Source organism: Zootermopsis nevadensis, unplaced genomic scaffold (assembly GCF_977971745.1).
Source record: "Zootermopsis nevadensis isolate Lab colony 2312 unplaced genomic scaffold, Znev_1.0 Znev_ptg000020l, whole genome shotgun sequence".
Taxonomy (NCBI): Eukaryota; Metazoa; Arthropoda; class Insecta; order Blattodea; family Termopsidae; genus Zootermopsis; species Zootermopsis nevadensis.
In genome coordinates, this window is record NW_028259152.1 from 1,192,899 (window position 1) to 1,217,990 (window position 25,092).

Genomic DNA, 25,092 nt, shown 5'->3' on the forward strand with positions numbered 1-25,092 from the left:
CTTAAATAAAATATCCTATTTCTATTATAAGTTGGAAATTTACTTTGAGTCTCTGAAATGGACGCGTCTTTAACGGGTCAACACATCTTTAGATTTTATTGCAAGTGGGAACAACCTGACCTTTTATTTGGCACTTTGAACGTAAACCGCATTTGAATCTCAGATTGGAAGCACGAAATCTAAGATGCATTTTTTACATTACTAAAGTTACATTCTGGCTCGATATATTCTTTGATTTGACTTCTCTGTTTTCTCAGGAAGCTCTGAACTTACGCAGAAGTTAAAAAAGTCAGGTCAACAAACACGGCTTGCATGTGGAAGTGTTTCCGGTTGTAACTTCTTTAAGGGAGAAAGATTTTGCCTTCTCAGCCTCCGTTTACAATAGTTTACGAGGAGAAATCATCGTGTGGGAAACAGCAGACAGTCGTTTGGCATTCTGAACTACCAGTAAAACAGTTGCTACAACGGTGATGTTATTACCGTTGATTGCCAACTTTGATGTTTGACACGTTTTCTCATACAGAAGTGCTCCGAATTAGTAATGCCTTTAACTATTTACATTATGATCAAAAAATGAATGTTAAAATACTACATCCATGTAGCAGAGGCTTTATCGAGAAGCTGATAGTCACTCAGCTTTTCAATAATTTCCCCGATGTTTCATTGCATAAGAGGGCGCTGTTGGTTCCTGTCCAAAGTCAGACGAATCCACTTCACTCCTCAAAAACCCAACTGTTGTAACAAATTCTTGACTTCACATAGCTTAAAAGATGTTTTGAAGCTATGCCTTGTATAGAATATCACGTTCATTAGTCTAATTTCACTCAAAGACGTATCAGAAACATACGTAGGAAGTTTCATGTCACGATGTGGATGGCAGACAGACCCGAGTCACGGCATACGAGGTGTATACTTCATAAAGGAAAGCGTCAAAACTCGATTAAAATTTGCATACAGCCCTAATTGCGATTTTGAACTGCACGTCCTTGAACTGTGAAACAAATGAGTGTTGTCTGAAACGCCCCCGTTGGATTTGCCACGAGCTGTCTGCCTTGATATCAGGGTGGTGTTTGCGGAATGTCAGCTCGAAGCACAACGAGTTAGCGAGAAGTCAAACATCACAGTGGCAGCTTCTAAACGCCTCTTCCTTCATCCATCTGCTGTATTCTTATCCTCTTTCTTTCAAACTAAACAGGAGTTTGAGCGAGCGATCAGAAGGCAGAAAAGATGTGTCAACAAGCCCACTGACGGCTTCTGAATGGCGAAGTGCTTTTAGCGACGGATACCAAGGAGAAGGAAAGTGGAATGAGTGTGAATGAGGACAGATTTTTGGTCAAGTAAATGTGTGATGATGAGAAATGGCGACAGACGAATTGGTCCAAACACAGCAGTTGAGGAAGGCAATAGTGTCATAGTTACTGAAGAAATCCCATCCGTAGATGTTATTTGTTGATCTACGATGAACGTTTGAGTGACCAACTTACTCCATGGTGCAGAATCCTTCACGGAATGGATATACTGATTTGCATCAAACATTGCATGCGTATTCCTTGAGACAAAGAAGAGAATTGAGGAGGGTAATTACAGAAAAGACTGTGAGGACGTTTCTTTTAGCCCGGGAACTAAGAACAATAGAAAAAATTGCGCCTAAGTTAGGGTTGTTTGCTTCGAAGAGGATATTACAGAAACAAGCTAAGCAGCACCGAAAAATGTCCTGGGTTCGAATCCTGGTGAAGTTTTCAACCACAAGAGAAGAACGACGGTAAGACGATTACATTAACTAGGGCTAACAGCGTGCATTAGCCCAGGACGATGGGAAAACAATGCCTGTCTTTACAACGCGTACGCAAGATACCATCGGCAGCGAACGTGAGTCCAGGAAAACCGCTGGAAAACCCGACGCCTTGACTCATCTCGTCGCAACGCCGACTCAGAATTGCAGATAAGGCACGTTGTTGGTAAACCGACGAAGTGCGTCGATACGCTAACTGCCGCAACACCGATATAAGACGCGAAATTTAGCATAGACTAGCCCGGGGATGCGATCAGAATTGAAGCCGAGAAGTCTACACGCGCGGCTCGTGACATGTTGATGTTATATATCAATACACTGCACGGTATGCAAGGTTTTAAGATTGTTGTTATTTAAATTATAAAATATTAAACAAACATGTTATACACCAGGACTTAAAACTGGTAGCTGATACTGTGTCCTGTTTCAGATGTTGCCCACGGAAACTTCTCGGTGGAGACGCCACCGTCTCCGGACATACCGGTACAGAGTGACGTGTATGTCGAGAAGAAACATGCCACGAACCAGGGTGGCTTACCAGGTGTGTATGGTTTTGAAAACATGAGTCTGGATTTCACCATGAACTTAATCTGAAGGTTTGTGTCACTGGGATGGACGGGATGGTAGCTAGACGCATTTTTATTTCCCGTGCGTCGGCTGACTGGCCGGCCACAGATTTGTGTGTAACGGTTAAGGAAGCTTGATGAGATCTTGCACCAAGTAACACGCCTCACGTATTTCATGTACACAGCCTTCATTATGTTTATTCAGTCTCTCCGGCGATGCTACCATTTGGTCTTCTCTGAGTTACAGTTTCAACCGCAAGAGACGAAGATCACACTTACATGGCCGTCATAATCGGTGTTCTTATGGCTGTCATTCTACTACTCGCCGTCGCCATATACTTGATCGTCTCGCGTCATCGTCAGAGGAAGTGTTTCGCGAGCCCTCTGACCTCCAAGCCAGCTCTTCCCGGCTCCAACAACCACCAGCACCTCCCTCCGGGCAGCGGCTGTGGAACGGCGGAGAAGGGCACCACAATGGGGTCCTACAGTGTCAAGGAAGTGGATGATAACTACAACCAGTCTGCGCGTTGTGGGGGCGGCATGCCTCCAGGGGCAGGAACCATGGCTTCTACAACCATGTCTACGCTACCTCCACCACCAGGGACGGATAAGACGAGCAGCATGCTGCTGATGGACCACGTGATCGACATCAAACTTGATGAATACCAGGAACCATACCAAGCGCTGAAGTATGCCCCGTACTACTCGTACAGCACCGTGGTCATGGAGATGAGAGACATGCTGAACAAGTGCTCCGCCACGCAGTCAGGTGCGTCCCCCCACAGTCTTACCAACTGTCACTGTTTTAAGAACGAGAAGGATTTTTGGAACCAAGAGAGATGGACAGACGAAATATGGAGAAAGATAAATGACGAAATTTATACTCCGCCAAATATTTTGTAATGTTTAAATCAAGGAGCGTGAGTTACGCTGGTATGAGGAGGGAAATTTATAAAATATGTTGATATGAGATCCAAAATGGAAGAGACCATTTGGAAGACCTGTTATATATGGGAGGTGATCCATAGTTGACTCGTTGTTATGATACGTTTCAATTGTATTTATTTTAATACCCTAACTACCGAAACGTCGTGTACATCAGGCATACTTCAGACAATTAAAAATATCGAACATAATATTAATTATGTAACTGTTATGAGAACTTCGAATTTATATTCGAATAATTGCTCTGAACTGTTGTTTTAAAATTAATCGTATTATACCATTGTTATTTATAACCAAGTAAAATTACTTTGTGCTCTTGAGAGATACAAATTTGCAGTATCTGCGAACACGCATTGCAGTTCGCTCTCGGAAACACGTTTCAAACAAACTCCCGTGAAACTTTGTGAAAGGGCGTTAGGTGCTTTTAGGTGTGGGGAAATGATATGACGGCTGCCATTGAGGTGGTTCTCCAGTATTTAATTACCAAAGTGGAATGTCTTGTTCCGAGAACAGAACGGAACGCTTCGTGGCAGAGCAATGGGGAATACTGAATCACAGCAACCTGCACTACACTGTTTTGTCAAGCGTACGTGTGGATCGTAGATCTTGGGGATTCCGTCTAAACGCGTACACAAGTTTTCATTCCCTTGTGCTAACAGATCTCGTGGCTGCTTGTTACTTTATACAAATTACGATACGAGAATTCGATTATCTGTCGATCTCACTGAAGATCTCGTTAAAACATTATAAACTAGCTTTATAATCATCTTTACAGATCAGAACGTCATCTGTTTACAAGATAGGATTCAAGTTTAATTTGTGTTTTTTTATAATCGTTTCAGAATGTCATTACTGTAATAGGTTTCTGTCAAATATTTACGTTAGGACTATTATTAATACCTGACGGTAAGAAATTACGAAATAAATCGATAATTATCTTTAGACAATCCATACATGTCTATAATGTTACGTAATCTACGAGGTTCATCTCGCCTCCTGTTAATCTCTCTCTTTGACATTCACCAAATGTATTCACAACGAATACATTTACTCTAAATATTATTTAGTATCGGCATATCTGTTGTTCAATCTCGTATACGTAGGTGTGGCGTTATTAAAGGAAAGCCCGTTATTAATCACGCCATAACATTTGTACGTCTGTGTTCTGTGCACTGGGATTTACTATTTTAATCGTCGATGAATTGAAATAAAATTCTACAAAGCCCGTAAAAATAACGCATCTCAATTGTTATCTGTGGCCTGTGCCTGTTGCACAGATACGTCATATGACTACGCCGTACCGGAAATGGGAACGGTACCTTTGCTGAGCCCGGAAAACACACTACCACTTCCCGTAGTTGCAAGCGCTCCCAGCGACAAGGACAGCGTTTTTTCCAAGGGCTCCAGTTCCAAGGGAAGCAAGTCAGAAGATTCGAAAGGCAAGAAAGTGAGTTACTAATTTCATGTTATAAATCTTACTTACATTAACTAATTTAAAATCAGTTATCATTTATTACGTGTATAAGAATTAAGTTATTATCGACTGTAAGCTACAGACCGCGTTGGATTACATCGCTCGAGGAATGTCCCCGATATTTTGCATTTGGCGCTGTTTGACGATGACGTATCACTTGTGACACCAACAGCTACTGATGCAGTGCAGTTAATTTGCTTCAAATCCTCGTAATTAATACAATTAACCTGTTTGCTGTACGTGAAAGGTGGTGTAGCTCAAGGCTGACTTACACGCAGCTGTTGGACCGTCGAGCAGGGAAAATGGCGGGCAGTTTTGGGTGGAAAAGGGGAAGACTGCTACAGAAACCACAAAGAGCCTCACTAATTAATTTCACAAAAGGAACTAGGGGAGAAACAATGGATAACATTGAAATGCGTTGTGTTTGTGTGTGTTTCTAGTATAAATGAAACAATATGCGTGTATTTTTCATCTTTTCACGCCCACGCGAACACAGTTAAAGGCTGTACACACATCACATGTTGGGGGAGGGGAGGGAGCATTATGACATAAAGGGATGATTATACGAGATTAATCTTTAATCATCAGAACGAATGAAAAGCGCGGTGTGTGATTGTTTCAAGTTATCGTCTTTAAGCGGTATCCAGTGGGGGATTTTCAGACGCTTGGTAACTACGTTGATGTACATTTAAATGTTTTAATTGAATCTACGAGGCTCAGAATTAGGGAATCAATATGTGAGTCGCTAAGCCTGTTAGATGAAACGGACTATACGATTTCATCGTAGAATTGTTTGCGAGAATAATCACTTCAACAGTCACACAGGCGAAAAGTAAGTCTTTTAGAGGAAGACAGGCATAAGAATTGGTCTAGGTTTTTTTTAAAATGATTGTCTTGTAATGAAATCACTGTATGTAATTTTTGTGCAGTGAATTTGAAGGTTTGTTTCCGTCCCCACCACTGGTCTATATTCATCTAAAACCGCCCTGTCCAAGCAAGAACCTTCTGGACTTAAGTCAGGGGCTTAATTCTTAAACCGGTGCTTAATCATGAATTAAATGTGTTTTTAAAAAAACTAATGGACGTATAATCATTTCGTGTTTCTATTTACCTAGTAGTCTAACACATTTCAACCAAGATGTTACGTATACGTGGAATTAATTGCCATGAAACTTCACGTAACGTTTGTAGTGCAATTGAAGAAGACAGTTTCTAGACTTTATGCGAATAACAAGTCTGAGGGCTTTGGAGTCTCGGGAAGTTGAAAATTAATAACAGTAGACGTATCGTGTAAGTGCTTGACTCGTTCTAAGTAAATGTTTGTGAGTTGTTGCAACTTGTACGTAATTAATATTTGCAGTGACATAATCCGAGGTTATTGCACACCTAGAAATGTATTATTTGCGTCATTTGTTTTGGCGTCTTAAAGAAGGGGTTTGGGGGGGGGGAGGTAAGCATGACACACTGTGCGCATGCTCCGCTGACTACTATAGCATAAAATAAAATTTCTCTGAATTAAAATTAAATTATTTGGTTATTCCGTCAAATCACAATGTATTTAAAATAAGATAATTAAAATATCATTCTGTGTTCCATATCGAATAATCGATTTACAATTGGAACAGTTACAACATGTTTCGGTTTTATTAAACCATCATCAGGTGTACAATTATATTAAATTTAAAACTCAATTACAATTTTTTACAATTTTTCGTAGTGTAGTTTTTTGGAGGTCGTGTCCAGATATTTTCATATAATGGATCAACTTTATTGTTTGAAGTGATGCTTTTGATGTTTACATCGATCAGAGATGAAATAGTAGACAACACAGTTGTGTCTGGAGGTGATCCAGAAGTATTACCGTATCCGATCAAGGTTTATTACTGAATGTAATAAACCTTGATCGGATACGGTAATACTTCTGTAAACATCAAAAGCATCACTTCAAACAATAAAGTTGATCCATTATATGAAAATATCTGGACACGACCTCCAAAAAACTACACTACGAAAAATTGTAAAAAAAATTGTAATTGAGTTTTAAATTTAATATAATTTTACTCCTGATGATGGTTTAATAAAACCGAAACATGTTGTAACTGTTCCAATTGTAAATCGATTATTCGATATGGAACACAGAATGATATTTTAATTATTTTAATTATCTTATTTTAAATACATTGTGATTTGACGGAATAACCAAATAATTTAATTTTAATTTAATAAGTCACAATATGACGCAACTACACTATCTTATGAAAATTTCTCTGTCTTACGTGCAGTATGAGCAGCGTTAACACTGAACAATGGAGCGAACACCGCAGTTCGGTATGTTAATTCTACGGCAGTACTTTCATTAATAATGTTTGTTAAAACTTTTAAAAGGCATTTTCCCATGAAATTCAATATGAAAATATTTTAGAGATTAATCGCACCTCACTATATTAATCTTATTTAACCTGTAACATGGCAACCACGCGAACTTTAGAGCTGTTAAAAAATACTAAATGATTCATTGCAAGTTACTGTAAACGTAAGCAGTGATCATTAAAATTCTTTGCTTGTAACACCGATTCAAAAGGGTCACGTGTTTTATTTTTTCATAAAATACATCAAATGTGAATATATAGCTCTAGACTCTGTGTGCTTTTGAAATGTAGCTACCAAACGATAATGTCATTTGTACGTATCTTGAGCTAGATTCATCCAATCAACACTATCACTTCCTATTTCTGTATAATCCATTTTAATATTATCTTCCCGTATGCGTCTAGGTTTCGAAAGTCATCTCTTCCCTTCAGATTGTCTTGCAACATATTTTAAAGCGCGGATAATGTTATTCTTAGTTCTTCTAATCAGCCAGTTTTCCGTGTGTTGCAGTCTCCCAGCCAGCAGGAGGTTTTGAGCGCCCTCAAGCGACGCCTGGAACAAACCGCAGTGCCGGAGTTTCCCAGACACAGGCTCCGAATGCTGTCCAAACTGGCTGAGGGCGCATTCGGCACGGTGAGTCGCACGTCGTCATTTTTTTGTTGAACTTGAAACGAAATCACGAGCAGGACCATATTAAACTCGAGTCAAGGTCACCCTGGTAGCTAGGCCGCTACTCACGCCAGATACGCAAAAGATGTCCAACTACGGACAAGGTGTATTCACGAGAAGAACGCGTGTTCATTCTCGAACAACACTTCGCAGTGCGTACTCTGACAACGAAGTTCCGCCGAGACAATACACCGACTAACACATTTTCGGACGGATGCTTCTCAGCATCTCTTGTAAATGTTATATCTGTGGGGTTTTCAAAAGATTTGTTGACATTTTCCGGTTTTGGTTAGAATCAGGCAAAATCAACACGTTTTTGTTTTCGGAAGTGTCAGGCGGGGATGGTTTCAGATTTTCACGGCGATGAGTCTGAAGATTTCTGTCTTCTGGGTTGCGCTGTGTAGTCTGGTAGATGTTTACCGACGTTTCGGAGGTCATACTGCCTCCGTCATTGCTGATGACATGATAGAAGTACACCTTAAATAATTGTTACAAAATGGTGATAATATTAAAAGCAATTTTAGGAAGCAGTGTTTGATGAACAGGATTAATCTGCCTCTAGATAGAGACAAGTAGCGGGCTCCCTTGAACACGATAATGAACCACCAGGTCAGCGAATCTGTGCCTTTTCAAGACGAATTCTACTCCAAAGCGTTAATTTCTAATGATTACTTTCTCATATAGAAGAAACAAGATTTTTCATACCATGCATTATCTAGAGTTCCTGTTCTTGCTTTTATATTTAAGATATTTAAATTTATAAAGGTTTGTCGTCTCCGTGTTGTAAGAGAGAATGAGAACGGACATGAACAAATTGTTCCAGTCCGTAAACGGGCGTTGCTCTAAATAGTTTGTTACTGAAACAACTGGAATGCAGTTCCATTGGTACTCAGCCCTACAGCTGTTCCCCGATAGACCTAGTGTAAGGGAGGACACACCCATGCATGCCGATGGTAATAATCGTATGGTGGAATCAAAGAAATGGACGCATGTGCTGTCAACAGGTAAGCAAACCCAAGGAAACTGAGCCAATAAATTAAACCTGCATGTTTTGTATACACTGACGACTGCTTGGGATATGAACGACCCAAAATACAACCATCTTCATATTACGTTATCTTGTGACAATTTGTTCTTCGTGTTCTTCGTGTTCTCGATTTTTTTATTTATATCCTAATTTTATTCTCATAATTATATTTAATTTTATATAGGAATTTTCCTATGTCTTTTAAATCCCAACATAACATTAATTTCTCTCATAAGTTAAATCACCCTTTATATTAAGCTATTTATCCTTTTGAATACGTCTTTCCTTCTACTTCGTTCGGCTGGAGTAACAGGCGAACCAATAGCAGCAACAGAGAAGCTAGTTTCCGTGCGAAGATAAACGAAGATAAACGAGCTAAAGACAGGACAGCATTTGTTCGGTTTAACTATGCTCACGAAAGGGATACTTCCGTTAATAGTGAGGTTCAGGAACTGTTACCAGATGGTTCTGCAATCATCGCCCACAGTAGTGAGACATTCGCTAAAAAATAGATGGGCTACTTTAATGGTGATGTATTCGACATGTGAAAGAACGCGTGTGGATGGTGCGACGTGCGAACTCATGGAGATGGCCGCTGTTTTAATTAGTTCGCACTCGAGTGGCGAAAACAGCTTCTGCAGAAAGAATCATTTATACAGGGTGTCCGAAAAGAGATATACACGCAACTATTATTTTCGTCCGCACTGTCTACACATCGTGTGTAGCTGATCATGGCAATGAGGCAGGAAGCACCTCTGAAACGTCGGCAAACGTCTACCAGTCTGCACAGGGATGCAATACAGAAGACAACTATCTTCAAGATCAATTCTGTTGAAGTCAGATCCGTTTTGTAAAATTGTTTCTCTTTTAACTCCACCATCTAGATATTTTAAAACTACGACTTTACCGAAGAATGCATGAGTCTACGTCGTAGACTCTACGACATCTGATTCGTTGCAATGAAGATTTAACGCCTTTCATAATCCATCATTATATAGACAATGTTTATATGTGAATTTGTAAATATTTATTATGATGCACCTAATAGGCTAATATTTTCGTAAAAGAACATTACTGGGATACTGGGAACGACCCGTTCTTCAAGTGCCTGAGCACTGCGGGTCCCAACTTTTCGTTGGCTTGATCTATAGACATTCGGTAGGACTCCTTGCACGAGGGATCGGCCCGTCGCAAGGCCTCTACCTGTACACAGGACAGCACAACACAGACATCCATGGCTTGAGTGGGATTCGAACCGACGGTCCCAGCGACCAAGCGGCACAAGGCCCACGCCTCAGACCGCGCGGTCACTGCGGACCCCAAAAGAACATTAACCGACGGATATTCCTAGCAGAGACATGGGTTTCTTTCTGGTAAGGGATTTATTATTTAGATGAGTTTCGGCTTCAAACGGTTACTTATTCCTCTGTGCGCTGTATCCGGAGAGACGCACCAGAGCGTGCCACCAGCGCAAGTTGTGTATACCCTTGCGACCTAGAGAACATCATTTATCACCGTCTTACCTGTCTGTTCCAGGTGTACGTGGCAGAAGCTGATGGAATCCCAGAATATGGATCTGCAGCATCCCTCGGGAAGAGACTCGTGGCCGTCAAGTTTCTTCTGCATGATGCCTGCGAGAGAGAAAAGTAAGTACGAAGTTATCGCAACATGTCAAGAAAACCTGTCTAAATAGATTTGCAATAAAATTTCTCCGTCTTTTTGCCAAATAACCGACTCTCCATATGACCCCGAACTTACGAGACAAGCAGTTTAGAAAGACAAATGAACAGGGGCTTCTGCCCTTCGATCCAAAATCGCAGAACTTCTCCATTCGCTTTTCTAATTTGTCGTAATATTTTGTGAATGTCACAACTATCGTTAGAGACGTTCCACCCATGTACTTGTGAGGTCGAAACTTTCAACACGAAACGAAAGTACGTAAAAGTAATTTTAAACAAGACATTCGTGACCCCCCCCCCCCCCCCCCCCCCCACAGCCGAGGTTGCGGGGAGGATCTCGTACTAAGGCTAGGACACACAATAAACATTAATCTAATAAGCAAACGCCTTCGAGGTCCAGGGTGTTAACTTCAAATCTTACCGATAAAATCGAGGTCAGTAACACTTAGCAAGGCCTCTTATCTGTCACATGACATCAGGTTTGGTTTGGGCTGGGTTGTATCCTGCTTCCTTTCTTTTAGTGTGGAGATTCGTGTGTGTGAAAGAGAGATTGATGATAGTAAGGAGGGAGTAAAAAAGAAACGTTAGCTCTGAGACCGTAACATCAGGTAGCTCGAGGCGCCCCTAGACTTCTATCGATCAGAAACCCGCAGTCCGTTTACAGCCGGATTCAGTTTCAGAACGCGCCTTTCAATCGCGTCTTCGGTCACAGCTTCCGCGTTGAAGATGTCATCAGCGATGTAGTGTAGTCTGTTTTCCGACGTTTCAGATGTACTTGCTGCCTTCAGCATCGGGACTAGACTGCTGTCAACTGTTTGTCTGCTGACTAAACTATTCTACTGTCGAATAAATTACGAAAAAAGTATCAGTGGAACCCACGGTTCCGGAGAATTAGACGTAAATACGTCTATACGGAAAGGAAGTTTATATATTGGCTTTATACTAAATATTTCCTTTATACATGCTGTACAATTGAGATAAGTTTGATGAAGACTTTGCTTATTTAACTTGAATTAGTTACGCTTAAGATGGGTCTGTGGTAGATGAATGTAATGTAATGTAATGTTTTATAGGTAACAACAATGCCGAGTAAACAGATGGCGTTTCCTAGGTAACCATCTTACACATTTTCGTCACACTTTTTTGCGGAATGACACTGACCCTAAAATATAGACGTATTTACGTAAAAAAATCATATTTAAATTTATTCGAAGTCTGAGCTTAATTTTTGGAAAACTGGAGTTATAACAATGTCTTAACCTGTTTGGAAAGTCGTAATATGTTTTAAACATTGACGGAAAACAAGAACAATGAAATATCGTGTTCTGAGCACGCGGATTCCTTTAGGGAGATCACAAATAACTTGACATTGGAATCAGAATGAAATACTGAGTGGTTTTCTACAATTCTATTTCATGATCTCATAGCTGGCCCGCCCTTAACGATCTCTCCCGCCTAAACATTTGCATACCGCTGATTTATGTACTGAAAACGACACATAAACAAAAATTCCGCTGGAGTGAGTTCGTACATTCTCGCTACCTATTCTAGCGACGAAGAACGTTGTCTCCGAATCCATAAAAGTTGACGGTGGAACCACGGTTCCGGAGAATCTGACGTAAATACGTCTATACGGAAAGAAAGTTTATATATTAGCTTTAATTACAACAATATTAACAACAATGCCGAGTAAACAGATGACGTTTCCTAGGTAACATAACAATGCACGCAAGCTGACCATTGTTGTCGATCCATATTAACACATTGTTGATATGGATCTTACACGTTTTCCTTTCCTTGCCGAATGACACTTCCATATAGACGTATTTACGTCAAAAGATTTTAAGGAGGAGATTGAACGCAAGAAGACGGTATTTACATTGATTCTGGGAGTTATAATAAAAATGGCCAGACATACACGTAAACCTGTGCACATACAGGGGAGAGCTTGTATTAGATGCAAGCTCACGTTGTTAACCTCGCTCCTTGCATAAATCAGAGCGCCTTCTGATAATTACTCTCATATTCTGACACTTCAGAATTGCGTGACTCAAGTGTAGATGGTGAGGGGCTGGAATGAGGGAGACATTTTTATGGCCCGGTAAGATGGCAGGGGTACGTTCTTACAAGGGATGATAGCAACAGAGAGGGGTGGGTGAGAAAAAAAGGACCGTGTGCTTTATGAAAAATGTATTTTATATTTTGTGAGTCTTGCCGATGCACAGGACTCGGAAGAAATGTTCAGCTTTAAATCATTTCGATAGTGCATGTACAGTCATGGCGTCGATTTTTTTTTCTTGTGTGTAAATTTATAGTCACGATTTTCTACCGTGATGCATTACCCATTTAACATGCAGGGTATTCAACAGGAAAAGCGTATTATTTATCGACGTCACATGAAATAAAAAACAACAACATAAAAACGTTTCTGTAGGAAACAAGGGACAGAGAGCAGCTGTGCTTTAAATTTATCAAGATTGGAGTATACTAAAATTTCGATGGTATTTATAGTTTTCCTTGGCGGGCGACAACAATGACACCTAAGGCCACGGTTTTGACTGTGCGATCCAGGGTCATTGTTGTATCAGCGTGATACTCGTAGCAACAATAGCATCCAGGCCATTTTAACAATGGTATCGTAGGTCTTTATTGTAACAATGTGATGAAAAACGCGAAATATAGACATTGACGGGCTGATTGTGTGTCTTCGGTTACGCCAATGTGTAAAGAACACCTGAAACCGACGGAGAAAATAGCCAGCCACTTGTTACGTGCACAGACGTCGAAGGAAAGAATTAATGCTTTTAATATGAGAACCCTCGCGGTACAAATGTTTGCTTGTGTTTGGAGAGCGTAAACTGGATTCACGTGGGTCAGGGCGGTTTCTACAGCACTGAAAATTTGAGGCTTACAAAAGGTGGTAACTTCTAGCTTTTGAGGGACTTTGCTTCATCGAGTGATTTATTTATACGTTTATGATATTCAATATGCAAGATGACGGAGCAGTAAAACTTTCTACGATGATATACTTCTCTTGAATGCGTATCGTGCGATGTAAAGACATACTAGTTCAAGTATAACGGGATTTATAGGCATTTTCAAATAACAGCGGAGCGAAGTACTTTTCAGTCTTGGCTCCTAGCCCAAAATTATACTGTTAGGAGGGGGATTTCGCCCCATACGACGGTGTTATAGACATATCGTCACCGTTTACGTCATATGGGACGTTCTGGGGTCCTCAAAAGTGTTCCTGGGTAGGAATAAGGATAAATTAACGTGTTATGACTCTGCTAGTGACAAGCTTCTTCACGTCGGTAAATCGCCTAAGAACTGTCGATGGGTTTTAATGGGATGAGATTTTCTGATCCTCGAAACCCTTTTAAAAACCAGAGGATTTTCGATTTTAGGCTGGATTTCCATCGTGATGTGCGGATCTTGGCTGCCCTGGAGGATGTGAACATCGCCCGAGTGTTAGGTATGTGCAGCCACGAGGAGCCTCTGTGTGTCGTTATGGAGTACCTGGACCACGGCGACCTCAACCAGTTCCTGAAGACACACGTGCCTGCCGATGGCGCGCGTACCTTGCCCGTCGGCGTTAAGACCCTGAGGTGAGGCTTATAATTACGTATTCCGGGTACGAATCGTGATGCTGAGTGACTGGCACTCCTGCTTCATATTCGGATAGGCGTAGGTTTAAATCCAGGCCCGGAGCCCAGTTATCCTCCTGACTGAGGTTCATTTGATCTTTACAATAGAGACGCATTGCGCTTTCTTTGTGGTAGGAACTGAATTTTCAGATACTATGTACACGAGCCTCGTGCTTCAAATGTTTTACGTTGTAATTAAACCGACTGTTAAGGGTGGGTAACAAGTTACCCCTTCTCTCTCACGAAACAATAATTCATTTATAAACGGAAATCTCTCTCGTAAAATCGCAGCCACTCTCAAAGCTGTTTGTTTCTTCCATTTCAGTGAACTTTCACTGCAAAACTGGTTACATAATTTGCAAAAGGGAATTATTTTATATTGTGATGACATTTAATTTCAGTTTATGGTGTGGGTCTAATTCATGGTCTCATAGATCTGCCATTCGAATTGTTTTTGTTATTTTTTTTTACTTTCAAAACTACATTTCATACTTAATTTGTGTAAAGTCATATACAAGATAGAAATATATTCATTTATGGTATTTAAATGTGTAGGTCTGCGTAAAATCTGCGATTTCTGAGGAACGTGTCGGCTCCGTTTTCAGAGTTGAAGACTACGTATAATTCCACGTAGTCATTGCCTAATTTTCAATCCGAAACAATCAACCGAACAAATAATTCGTAACAAAATTTCAGCTTATCATGGCGAGAAACTATAATTTTCGTCAGATAACAAAAAAAATAAAATTTCGAGTGTGAACGCCAGGCCCAGAATATTTGCCTTAGTTTGTCATCCGAGTGTTAACAACTACAGTTTTTGGGTGCGCAGGGCACTTGAGCGTGAATTATTTTAAACTGCTGACTCCAGAGAGGGCATACACGAAATGATTACGTTAACAGCTGAAAAGATACCCCCTTAAATTATTCGTAATTTAAGTACCGATAGAATTATAACAAGGCCGCGTCTGTTTCGCTATACGTGAACCTGGATATTCCGTCCCGATGACGTCACACGTAATATAGGACGTTACTGTAACGTGATCATTTTCATGTCCTACGAAAAGCACCGAATATCCAATAATTACGTTCAGTACTGGTCTGCTATGAAAATCTCGAACATCCCCTTTGAGAAAACGTCTTACGCCGTCTTTAATTCCTCAGGAAGCGAATAAGAATCGGACACTGCCCTATCTTATTTCAGTTTCAACTGCCTCTTGTACATGGCTGCGCAGATCGCTTCTGGTATGAGGTACCTCGAAACCCTGAATTTCGTACACCGTGACCTCGCAACCAGGTAAGTAGCTCCTAACTTTTAATTTTAACTGATATGAAAAAAAAACCCACTTTGTTTCCCACCCCAAACCCCAGAAATAGGTGAACAGGGAAGAAGGTTTTGTGGGTAACGTGTTATATAATGTTATGAGTGTAGTATAACTTGGGCGTTGTCTCTTAAAATGCACGCACGCAGAAAGAAGGTAGAAGGAAACAGTTTTACAGGATGATTCAAAAGCCCCTGTTTTCCTATAAGAAAAAGTGTTGAAAGTACGAAGTAAATCGAAAGTCCCTGACCTTGCGTGTGTGTTACGAGACTGCGTGACCGTAACCATTACCTTCCTTGGACCAGACGCTCCTTAGACGATGAACTGCTGTGTTCTTACGTGCACAGGGACTTATGAAACACCCTGTAGAAGTAACTGTATTTAAAGTTCGTTTGTAAGCGTATTGGACGCTACCAGAAACAGCCTTTTTCGCTCGCATTCCGTCACTATTGATTACCTAATATTCAGAGAGAACCAACTCTACCGAGTTTCGAATTTTTGTTTCCCGTCGTATTTGCCTTTGTAAATGTTTGATATTTGATCGTTTATACAGACTAGAGGTTTAAAACTTATTAAAACTCATTAACAATAATTTGTAAGCTTGTGTTGTGATAAAACGGTGATTTGATGCGAAACAGAGGAGAGAAATACGAAAACGCTGGATGAGACGGGAAAGTTTCTCTCCATAATTAACTGCCAGTGTGAATTAAACAACGCGTCCTCGAAGCTAAATAAACTTGTCAGATAATTAATCGTGATAGAAACTTTGTCTAGAAGCCCCTAAAATAACTCTTTTTTGATAAAAAAAATATTGTAGATTCTATTAATTTTTGTTTTTTGTACAGAGACGAGTGGCAATCCAGTGGCTTCGCTTTGAATTCACTCAATTAGAAATTAATTCTATACAGAGTCTTAGGTTATTTCCATCATCGTATTAATAAACTGTTGTAAAACTGTACAAATGTAAATTGTTATGTCAAAAGTGAGCGATACCTTTTTTGTTTCAAGGAATATTTCGTTTTGGACACAAGACAACATTTGTTCTTTAACCCGTTCTCGAAGATTCTTTCGTATTATAAATCCGACATTGAATCGGTTAGATTCGTTGTTATTTCAGAAAAATTCTGTAGGCTAGACATTCCCAAAAACACCGAAATAGGCTATCTGCACCATCAAGTAGCTATTATATGTTTATTTCCACACCACGTTTCATGGATTCCTGCCGAAAGGTTTGTTAGATAGTAGATTTTAGAAAAAAATTTAAATTAATTGCTACGATAGTATATTATTGTTGTTATTGGCCGTGTGATGTTGATCGGAATTATTACGTGTGCATCACCGAACACGAAAATATGTTCACGAAACCAGCGAAATGAAACCTCTGGAACGAGCACTGTGATATGAAGCTTCTGTCCCCGGCTGAACAGTCGATAAAATATTTAGTTTTCGACTCCCTGTCTTTTCAGTCAGTCACTGGGAATGATCATATTCACAGTTCCATGCGACGTGCTCATTAGCCGCTCTACGCGACCCCTACCTAGCCTTGTGGCATGTACTGACGGACAGAACTAATCAATAGGTCTAGAACTTGATACAACAGCTACTCCCTTCCAGTCTACACCACCTATAGTTCCATCACATTCATCCTGAATCTATAAGATACATAAGCGTGATATTAGATATCGTCCACTGTCTCGCCGTTCACTTCAGTCACAAACTTAAAGTTCAGTTTATTTGCATTCTGCATTCAGACATCGCGTTTAGTTGATATAACAATTAGTTATTATGTTACATGCGTCATTAATTGTCTACGCTGTGTAAAGGTGATCTCGTATCTTTCCCTTAATTAATAATTGAATTTTAAGTACGATGTGAGATTTGCATTTCGAAGGCTTTGATTTGGCAGGGAATGTTTGTACCTGACGATGACCTGTTGAGGTCGAAACGCGTTTAGCATTAAGTGTTTTTTTTCGAAATGTAAACAGTTTTGTTTGTATGCTTGACTTTATATATTTGAGATAAATATCACGCGAACAGATTATTTTATAACAACAACAATTCTCCACGTTCTCTTATACTACCGTCGAGATCTGACGCTCCTTCACTCAACCCCGGTTTGACGTAGTAAGCCCCAGTGCGGGCGTAAACATTTAGCGCTGTTGTCAGTTTTTCACGTGAACTCCAAACGTTCAGAAAATTGCAGCGGATTGATACACACTGTGGCGTCCAGCGGCAGGACTGACAAACACGTGACGGTTTCCCAATGATGTTTTGAGGCGGAGAGACGTGAAAGCTAATTCCAGGGATTCTCATATCGTGACACGACCACAGTTCTTATGTGTCTGTACTCCAGAGTGATCTGGTCACCACTGCACAATTTGGTAGAGAGTGTTTGTGTGCAGGAACTGTCTAGTGGGGAAGGCGTATCAGATTAAGATATCTGACTTCGGGACAGACAATGAGCTCTACGCTGGTGACTACTACAAGGTAGATGGCGCCATGGCGTTGCCAATCCGTTGGATGGCCTGGGAGTCTATTTTCCAGGTAAGTAACATATGTCCCGTAGAATAAGTCACTTTTATGACATAATCAGTCCCTTTGAGCAGAGTCATTTTGAAAAGGTAATATAGCGTAACTTGTAAAGAAATTTAAAATTCGTTCAAAAAATATCGGTAAAACATTAAAGTATGAGCGGTTAGACCGCTGGCCTTGTAATCCTGAGGTATCGGGTTCGATTCCCGGCGATGCCCGAATTTATAACTTGTGTTGGGCGAGGCCGTGGTCTAGGCAACACGGAGTTTTCCTCCGGGGGCTTCCCCGGTTCCTCCGTGGCATCCCAACAATTACTCCATTCACACACAGAAGAAGGCAATGGCAAACCACTTCTGGATCATCTGCCAAGAACGTATATGAACAGGTCCCAGTCCGAGAAAAGGATGGAAGGATCCTGTTCATATGGACCTGTCGTCAGACAGAACACTAAAAAAATAAATATAAATAAAAAAAATAAGATTGTGCCAATGTTGGAAATTACGATGTGTTCCTTACAGAATATGCGTTAGGATATTATTAACACGTTCCACAGAGAACTATTTTGTTGTGCGTAGCGGAAATTTAAATTATGTGACTGACTTTATCACATTCCCTTACTTAATGCGGTTAGGCAGTCCCGCACTTAGTTGATCAAAATAAAAGCCACTGTCTAGTAAAGAAGGCGAGAACTGATGCAAATAAGAGAGTGTACCTGCATACTAAGTACAGTGCAGGGTTAACAGTTTGTAAGATAAAGTAATTTATTTCACTTTGGGTAATGGGCTGGATATTAATTAGTCGTTAGCTGCTGCTCCACTCGGTACAATTACAGATTAACCTTTAATAAAACTAAACACGTGCCTTTGAATCGCAGAATTTGATAATGAGGACATTTTTGGACAGAAATTCAATACACGTTACTTTATAAACGTATCTAAAATAAGTTAGGAAATCGAATGTAAATGAAGATGTATGTCTTCTGGTTTGTAGCGCCGTGTAGTCTTGTAGAAGTAATCGAAGTTTCAGAGGTACTTGCTGCCTCCACCATTATTGCCCTGATGATGGAGGCAGCACATTACGCTTATTCTATTTTTGTGATTCAGCTTCTAAATTTTACGTATCGAAGAGAGGCCAATGACGTCAGGTTAGTGGGAACAACTTTTTAAGGTCTGTAATGGAGACATCGTAGCAGTAATACAAATGAGATGAGTCAGAGGCATATTTTATAAGACAGTTTATAGGTTCAACCCTTCTTCTCATGTCGAACACATCTGGGACGTCTGGGTTATCAAGGATGACTTGAAGAGGCAATTTCTTTTGTAACAAAACTTGGTTAGGAAAGGTGAAAAGAAACCATTATTCATGTTACTCGAAAAGCTGATTTCAGAGTCAGTGGAAAGTGTAGTTCGTAATAAATTATTTTCAGAATACCCTGACGAGAATCAAATATAACGGTAGTTACGATATTGAATTGAATCCCATTTGTTGTTATTCTGTTTGCTGTGACATGTAATATACGTACATACAGTGAATTAAAATTTCGCTTGGAACCTGTTCGAATTATACAGAATTATAAATATGGGCAAACAACGATTTCGTACGAGTGGCTCGTCACGATTCCTGTGGAAGTCTTGGCCACGCCATGCTGAAAACATCTGCCTGTTTCATTTTCAGTTCTGAATAGCAATTCGAGTCGTGTAGTAGAATCCATAGTCAAATTCCTTTTTATTCACCACCAGAATCGTTATAAATTTCCTACAATTGTGGCGTCATCCACATGACAAGATGTATGACCATTATACCTTCGATAACACACAACTTTTATCTTCAGGGTAAATACACTACAAAGAGTGACGTATGGGCGTTTGCCGTGACTCTGTGGGAGATCCTGAACCTAGGTCGCCGAATTCCGTTCGAAACACTAACAGACCCACAAGTAGTGGAAAACTTGGCTCACATGCACCGTGATGATGGCCAGTTCGTCTACCTACCACGACCACCAGCGCCACCGTGCACGAAGGACATTTATGACCTCATGTGCGAATGTTGGCGTCGCCACGAAACCGAGAGACCCAGCTTCAGGGAGATTCATCTGTTTCTGCAGAGGAAAAACCTTGGATACGCGCCTGTTACATGATCGGTGGCGTCAGAGTCCTCTGGCGAGGCGCTCCAGGTTCAGCCTGGAGACCTAGGCGTCGTATGACCAGACTGGTTACGTATCTTGGCTGGTTATAATTGTTTTCATAAAATTTAGGGTGTAATGAGCTGTGTATATAAAACCTCGACCCTAAAACTTATTTTGTGTCCCTTCGCAGCAATATTGTTTCCTTAAAAGATCCCTGTAACATATTACAGAGCAACACAGAAACTACATAAATTATGATTCTGCATAGGTTTCACACAATTGGGGTATAAGATCGATAGAAAATTTCGTTTGCACTGTAGAGTATTTGAAACATTTTGAGGATACATGTACGATGACATATACCTTCGAAACATTTCCAAGCTTACGTCCTTTGGAAGATTTTTTTTTATATCTGAGATACGTTTGTGCAATTCTCCGATCTGGCGCTAGTGTTCCGTTTTAAAATAAGAAATTACTTTTTCCATAAACTTAATACAACTTCTAGAATTGCATATTTTACAAAGGACATACCATGTCAGTTACAAATACCAACAGTGAAAATATTAAAGGAATGGTAATGTCTAAGAATATTGGAGCCTTTATGAAATCGCTTTATTTACATTGTAAAACTACGGTTGTGAAAATTGTTGGCCTGACTCGGTGAGGCGAAATAAACACACATACACACGAATTGAACGAAACCTAGAATAAATCTGAAAATTTTGGTGAGAGCCCCGAATAATACGCGAATGAAATTTACTGATGAGGACTTACATCATTTCCGATGTAGAGAATTTCGACATATGCGTTTGTAAAATGTCGAATTCTAGATTGTGTTGAACAGTTAAGATACATAACTTTACACATCCTGTCATATTGTCAAGCGTTATTAAACAAAATTGCTACTGTTTTGATGAACGAAATGCCAAAGGAAAATTAACTATTTCAAAAGATTCTCTTTTTAAAAAAATAATTCGAGTGGAAAAAATACAATTAGAAATAATTCATTTGAAATACTTGATCAATTTTGATACTGCTAAAAACGGAATACTACCATTCGATGACAAACGTTCGTAATTATGACGTAATTAGACAAAGTAATAATTATGTGGAATTATACAAGAAATAGAGAAAGTTTAATAGATACGTGAACCATTTAACAGAAATTGTGCGTGAACGGTGGCTATACTGTTGGGTGTACGTAAACAAGGCTGCTGCATATTCAAGTCTGGTCTTCGTGCAAGGATTCACAGTATCTTAATTCACTCCTCATATAATAAAACTGATTGTTAAATGATTCTGCATCGCTATCTTTTAAACCTGGGAAAGGAAGCTTAAATAAGAACATACAGAAGGGGAGTAACTGAATAAAACTGAAGGGAGAATCACAAGAAAATCTTCTACAACGATAATTTCGCCCGCCTCGCATTGAGTGGACGTTTCATAACTCGCCATAGTGAACGGTTGGAAATCTACAAGAATTATTTTTTTACATTGAGTTTCATACCACCACATTTACGTTCGTGTGATATAACCATCCAATTCAACGCTGATATAATTCTTTGCCATTCAAATTACTTCTAACCCTGAATTTATCATCAGACTTTCTTAAATCTAAAACTTCTTGACGATGGTGAAGAGTCAATTGAATAAAAATTTACTTGGATATTATCCATCGTCTAGTAATAAAACGTAAAAAACGTACGTTTTATCACTAGACGATGGATAATATCCAAGTAAATTTTTATTCAATAGACTTTCTTAAGCTCACTCATGTTAGATTTTAAGTTTTTCGTGGCGCGCGATATATTCATGATGATCAGTGCCTGATTACGAAGACAGCAAGTTCCTCCAAAACCGGTTAGTTTTAACCAAACTACTCAGTGCAACGTTCCAAAAGCAGTTGTCTTAATTCAGGTTATTTCCTGTAAAACCGAATTTAACAATTTACTCTTTAATACCAATATTAATATCAATCACCATAATGAAATGCATGATATCGACAATGTTATCATTATATACAGTAAAATGCATTTTGCTATGATGATTGATAATATATTTTAATATCTTGTACCTACACAGCCTTGTTAAAATTAGTTTTGCGGACAAAACCTAAATTAAGTCACGATTAATACGCGTAAAACTGATGATGATGAGCCTAAGGTTGAAATTAGTTGGACTGTAAAATTCTATAACTGATTTGCACTGGATGGTTATTCTTCATCAACAACAACAGCAAATATGAATGTAGCAACGTAAATAATAAACTCTACCATTACGTATAAGTCGTGAGAAGTACTGAGACCAAACGTAAGGACACAAATTAATGCTTAAATTTAATCTTGATGCATTTTATCACTTCATAGGAGTTTTTAATCCGGGTGATTAACTGTGGCTTTTAGCTCTATGAAGCCTGTACCTGAGACCTACTCAAGAAACAGAAGATGACGTAATAGCTTAACTTGGAACCATTTCATATACTCACCGTAACATTTTCTGTCAAAGGTCATAAACATAATGGGGCGAAAAACAATAAATTACCATGCCTTAGACGACGAGGATGGAATGGAGATATCACTCCCCAAAACATTTAATCCCAATTTCTATGAATAAATTATTATAGGTAGTGCCTCAGAATACATGTCTAATTGGCCTGTAACATGTAAGAAAACACGAGAACTGTTTTGTGCGCTGTTATCATTTAAATGGTTCTAAAAGCAATGACATTTATTAATTTTCAAAGTTGTGCATCACGGTAATTTTGTATGTGTGTGAGACACTTTTTTTTTTAAGTTTTTGAAATATTTCGTATGGTGGTATAAATAATATTGAATTACTTAGGCCTATTATATGAACTTTGCTGTACAATAATATTTCGAATCTGAACGAAGAAAGTGAAAATGCGTATTAATGAAGACATTTTTATAACGTATTATGAATACTGAAAATCGTTAGCCTCACTGCGTGTTTCTTCTAAACAGGTGTAGCACAGACTCAGTGTTTAGCGTGTCTTCAAATCTGTCGACTGACTAAAAACGAACTACTTCATTTTTATACCTATCGTAGTTAGACTAAAATGTAAAGAAATAACACTACAAGTTTCAAAGTGGATGAACCAGTTGTATATATAATATTATTGGAACAGAATTTATGGGTGTCATAACTGTTTATGCATCTGCGATATTAGAATGAAGAAAGTCGAATACGTATATATATATAGTTAATTGTATCTTTTAAGTATTCCACAAAATCTGTCTCCCATCATAAGTACCAATGTGATATAAATGATTACTTAACAGTAGAGCAAATCATAAGAAACACGATGTTTTGTCATAGTTTCCTTAAGCCTACACGTGATATGTGTATATAACACTATTTTAACGTTAAAGAGGAGACACCGCTGTAGGACTACTGTAGTAACAATAATATATGTAGGATATTAACAACGACTGCAATTTAAAAAGAAAAAATGTACAAAATTATCACAATATGTATATATATATATGTTGTAATTAATATGATTACAAAAAAAGAAACTAGTCATATTGAAAGTAAAGGAAGGCCAAATTCCACTGCCATAATTTATATTATGACGTAGACTTGGTTGTTTTAATTCCGTGAAAATTAATAACAACCCCCAGAAACGTTTTAGGGCGGTACCAGAGCGTTTGGTCGCTGTTTATTGTCTGTAGCACGTGATTGGCTGACTGCGTCTTAATATGGCGGTGTTGTCATATATACATATATATATGCAGGGTACTTTTGTGTTAATTTAAAAGTTTTAAATCGATATGAGAAGGCATTTTACATGGTAATCATTTCTTAAAATCTTTAATTAACACTGTCAATCTACAACAAACTTGTAACTAAACTATTATGCACTGAGTTAAAGCAAACGTAGTTTGATTCTGATCATTAGGCCGTAAAAACTTTAACTGTTCTTAAATTTTTAGTCCAAATTCCACGATAGACTAATAATATTACACGTTGAAGACAGTTTCGTTTTCATGTTAAATGCAACTTTTATTCCCGTCACTAATGTTCCTTATTTCATCCGTTCTTTGTAGTGTCCCTTAAACTGCCGTTAATGCAGTGTTGTTGGTTATAATTACGTTCCAAGCTGTCCGCCATGATGAATCACTGTCTTAGAGACTCACAAGTAGTGAAACCAGGTAGTCGGGTCGCAGAACACCGGACTTTTTTTTCAGTGTGTCTCGTATAGCTGTATTGATATGCACACATTAATAATTTACAACATACTGTTCTAATACACAATCTCGGGAAAAGCTTTTTAAGAATAGACCAGCGTATTTTCAAAATAAATAATCGCTTTGAGTCATAACGTGTAATTAAAATCACTGTTCATCTGTTGACGTCATAAAGCCCGGGTTACAGTGTTCTTTTCAGTCATATATGGACGTTAACAGAACAAAATATGGCATTACAGGACTATGTAGAAAGTACATAACTAATTTATTGCTTTATAGAAGAGTTATAAAATTATTAAGTGTTATTAAATGTGCAAGATTTTTGGTAATTTTAGTTTAAATTTCAATAAGTAATATTCTGAATTTCAGAAAACCAATAGTAATACAAATTGTGGCACAATCAGTTACATATCACCAGCTTCTGTCAAGAGTCTGGGAGAATTGTTTTAAATCGAAAGTTACACTCAAGAATAAATGAGTAAATAAATGTAAATAACACGAATGATGATGGTGATAATTATAAATAAATGTTCTGCTTTTCTTTTTTGTGCATTCTTTCCTGTCTCTTATATCAATTAAATTCTCTTTCCTTTGGTCGACATTCTAATGTGTCAAAAAGGCCTTGCTGCCGCCATCATCCGGGCGAATACAACCCAGAAGACAACCATCTTCAGAATGTAAGATTTGAGGTTTTCACAGCGGTGAGTATGAAGATTTCTGTCTTCTGGGTTGTTGCGCT

General features: G+C 39.0%; 1 protein-coding gene across 5 annotated transcripts in view; it reads left to right on the forward strand.

Annotated features, from left to right (window-relative positions):
- LOC110829709 (discoidin domain-containing receptor 2) overlaps positions 1 to 24,899 on the forward strand; it is a 405,885-nt gene extending 380,986 nt beyond the window's left edge. For all 5 annotated transcript variants that reach the window (XM_087351872.1, XM_087351871.1, XM_022063712.2 and 2 more), the window contains 9 exons: positions 2,223 to 2,333; positions 2,606 to 3,127; positions 4,581 to 4,750; positions 7,658 to 7,780; positions 10,380 to 10,489; positions 13,930 to 14,130; positions 15,371 to 15,463; positions 17,891 to 18,032; positions 19,852 to 24,899. In XM_087351872.1, the coding sequence (XP_087207998.1) occupies positions 2,223 to 2,333; positions 2,606 to 3,127; positions 4,581 to 4,750; positions 7,658 to 7,780; positions 10,380 to 10,489; positions 13,930 to 14,130; positions 15,371 to 15,463; positions 17,891 to 18,032; positions 19,852 to 20,157 (1,778 nt within the window). In that variant the 3' untranslated portion in view covers positions 20,158 to 24,899. The remainder of the gene's footprint in view (positions 1 to 2,222; positions 2,334 to 2,605; positions 3,128 to 4,580; positions 4,751 to 7,657; positions 7,781 to 10,379; positions 10,490 to 13,929; positions 14,131 to 15,370; positions 15,464 to 17,890; positions 18,033 to 19,851) is intronic.
- The last annotated feature ends 193 nt before the right edge of the window (positions 24,900 to 25,092 follow it).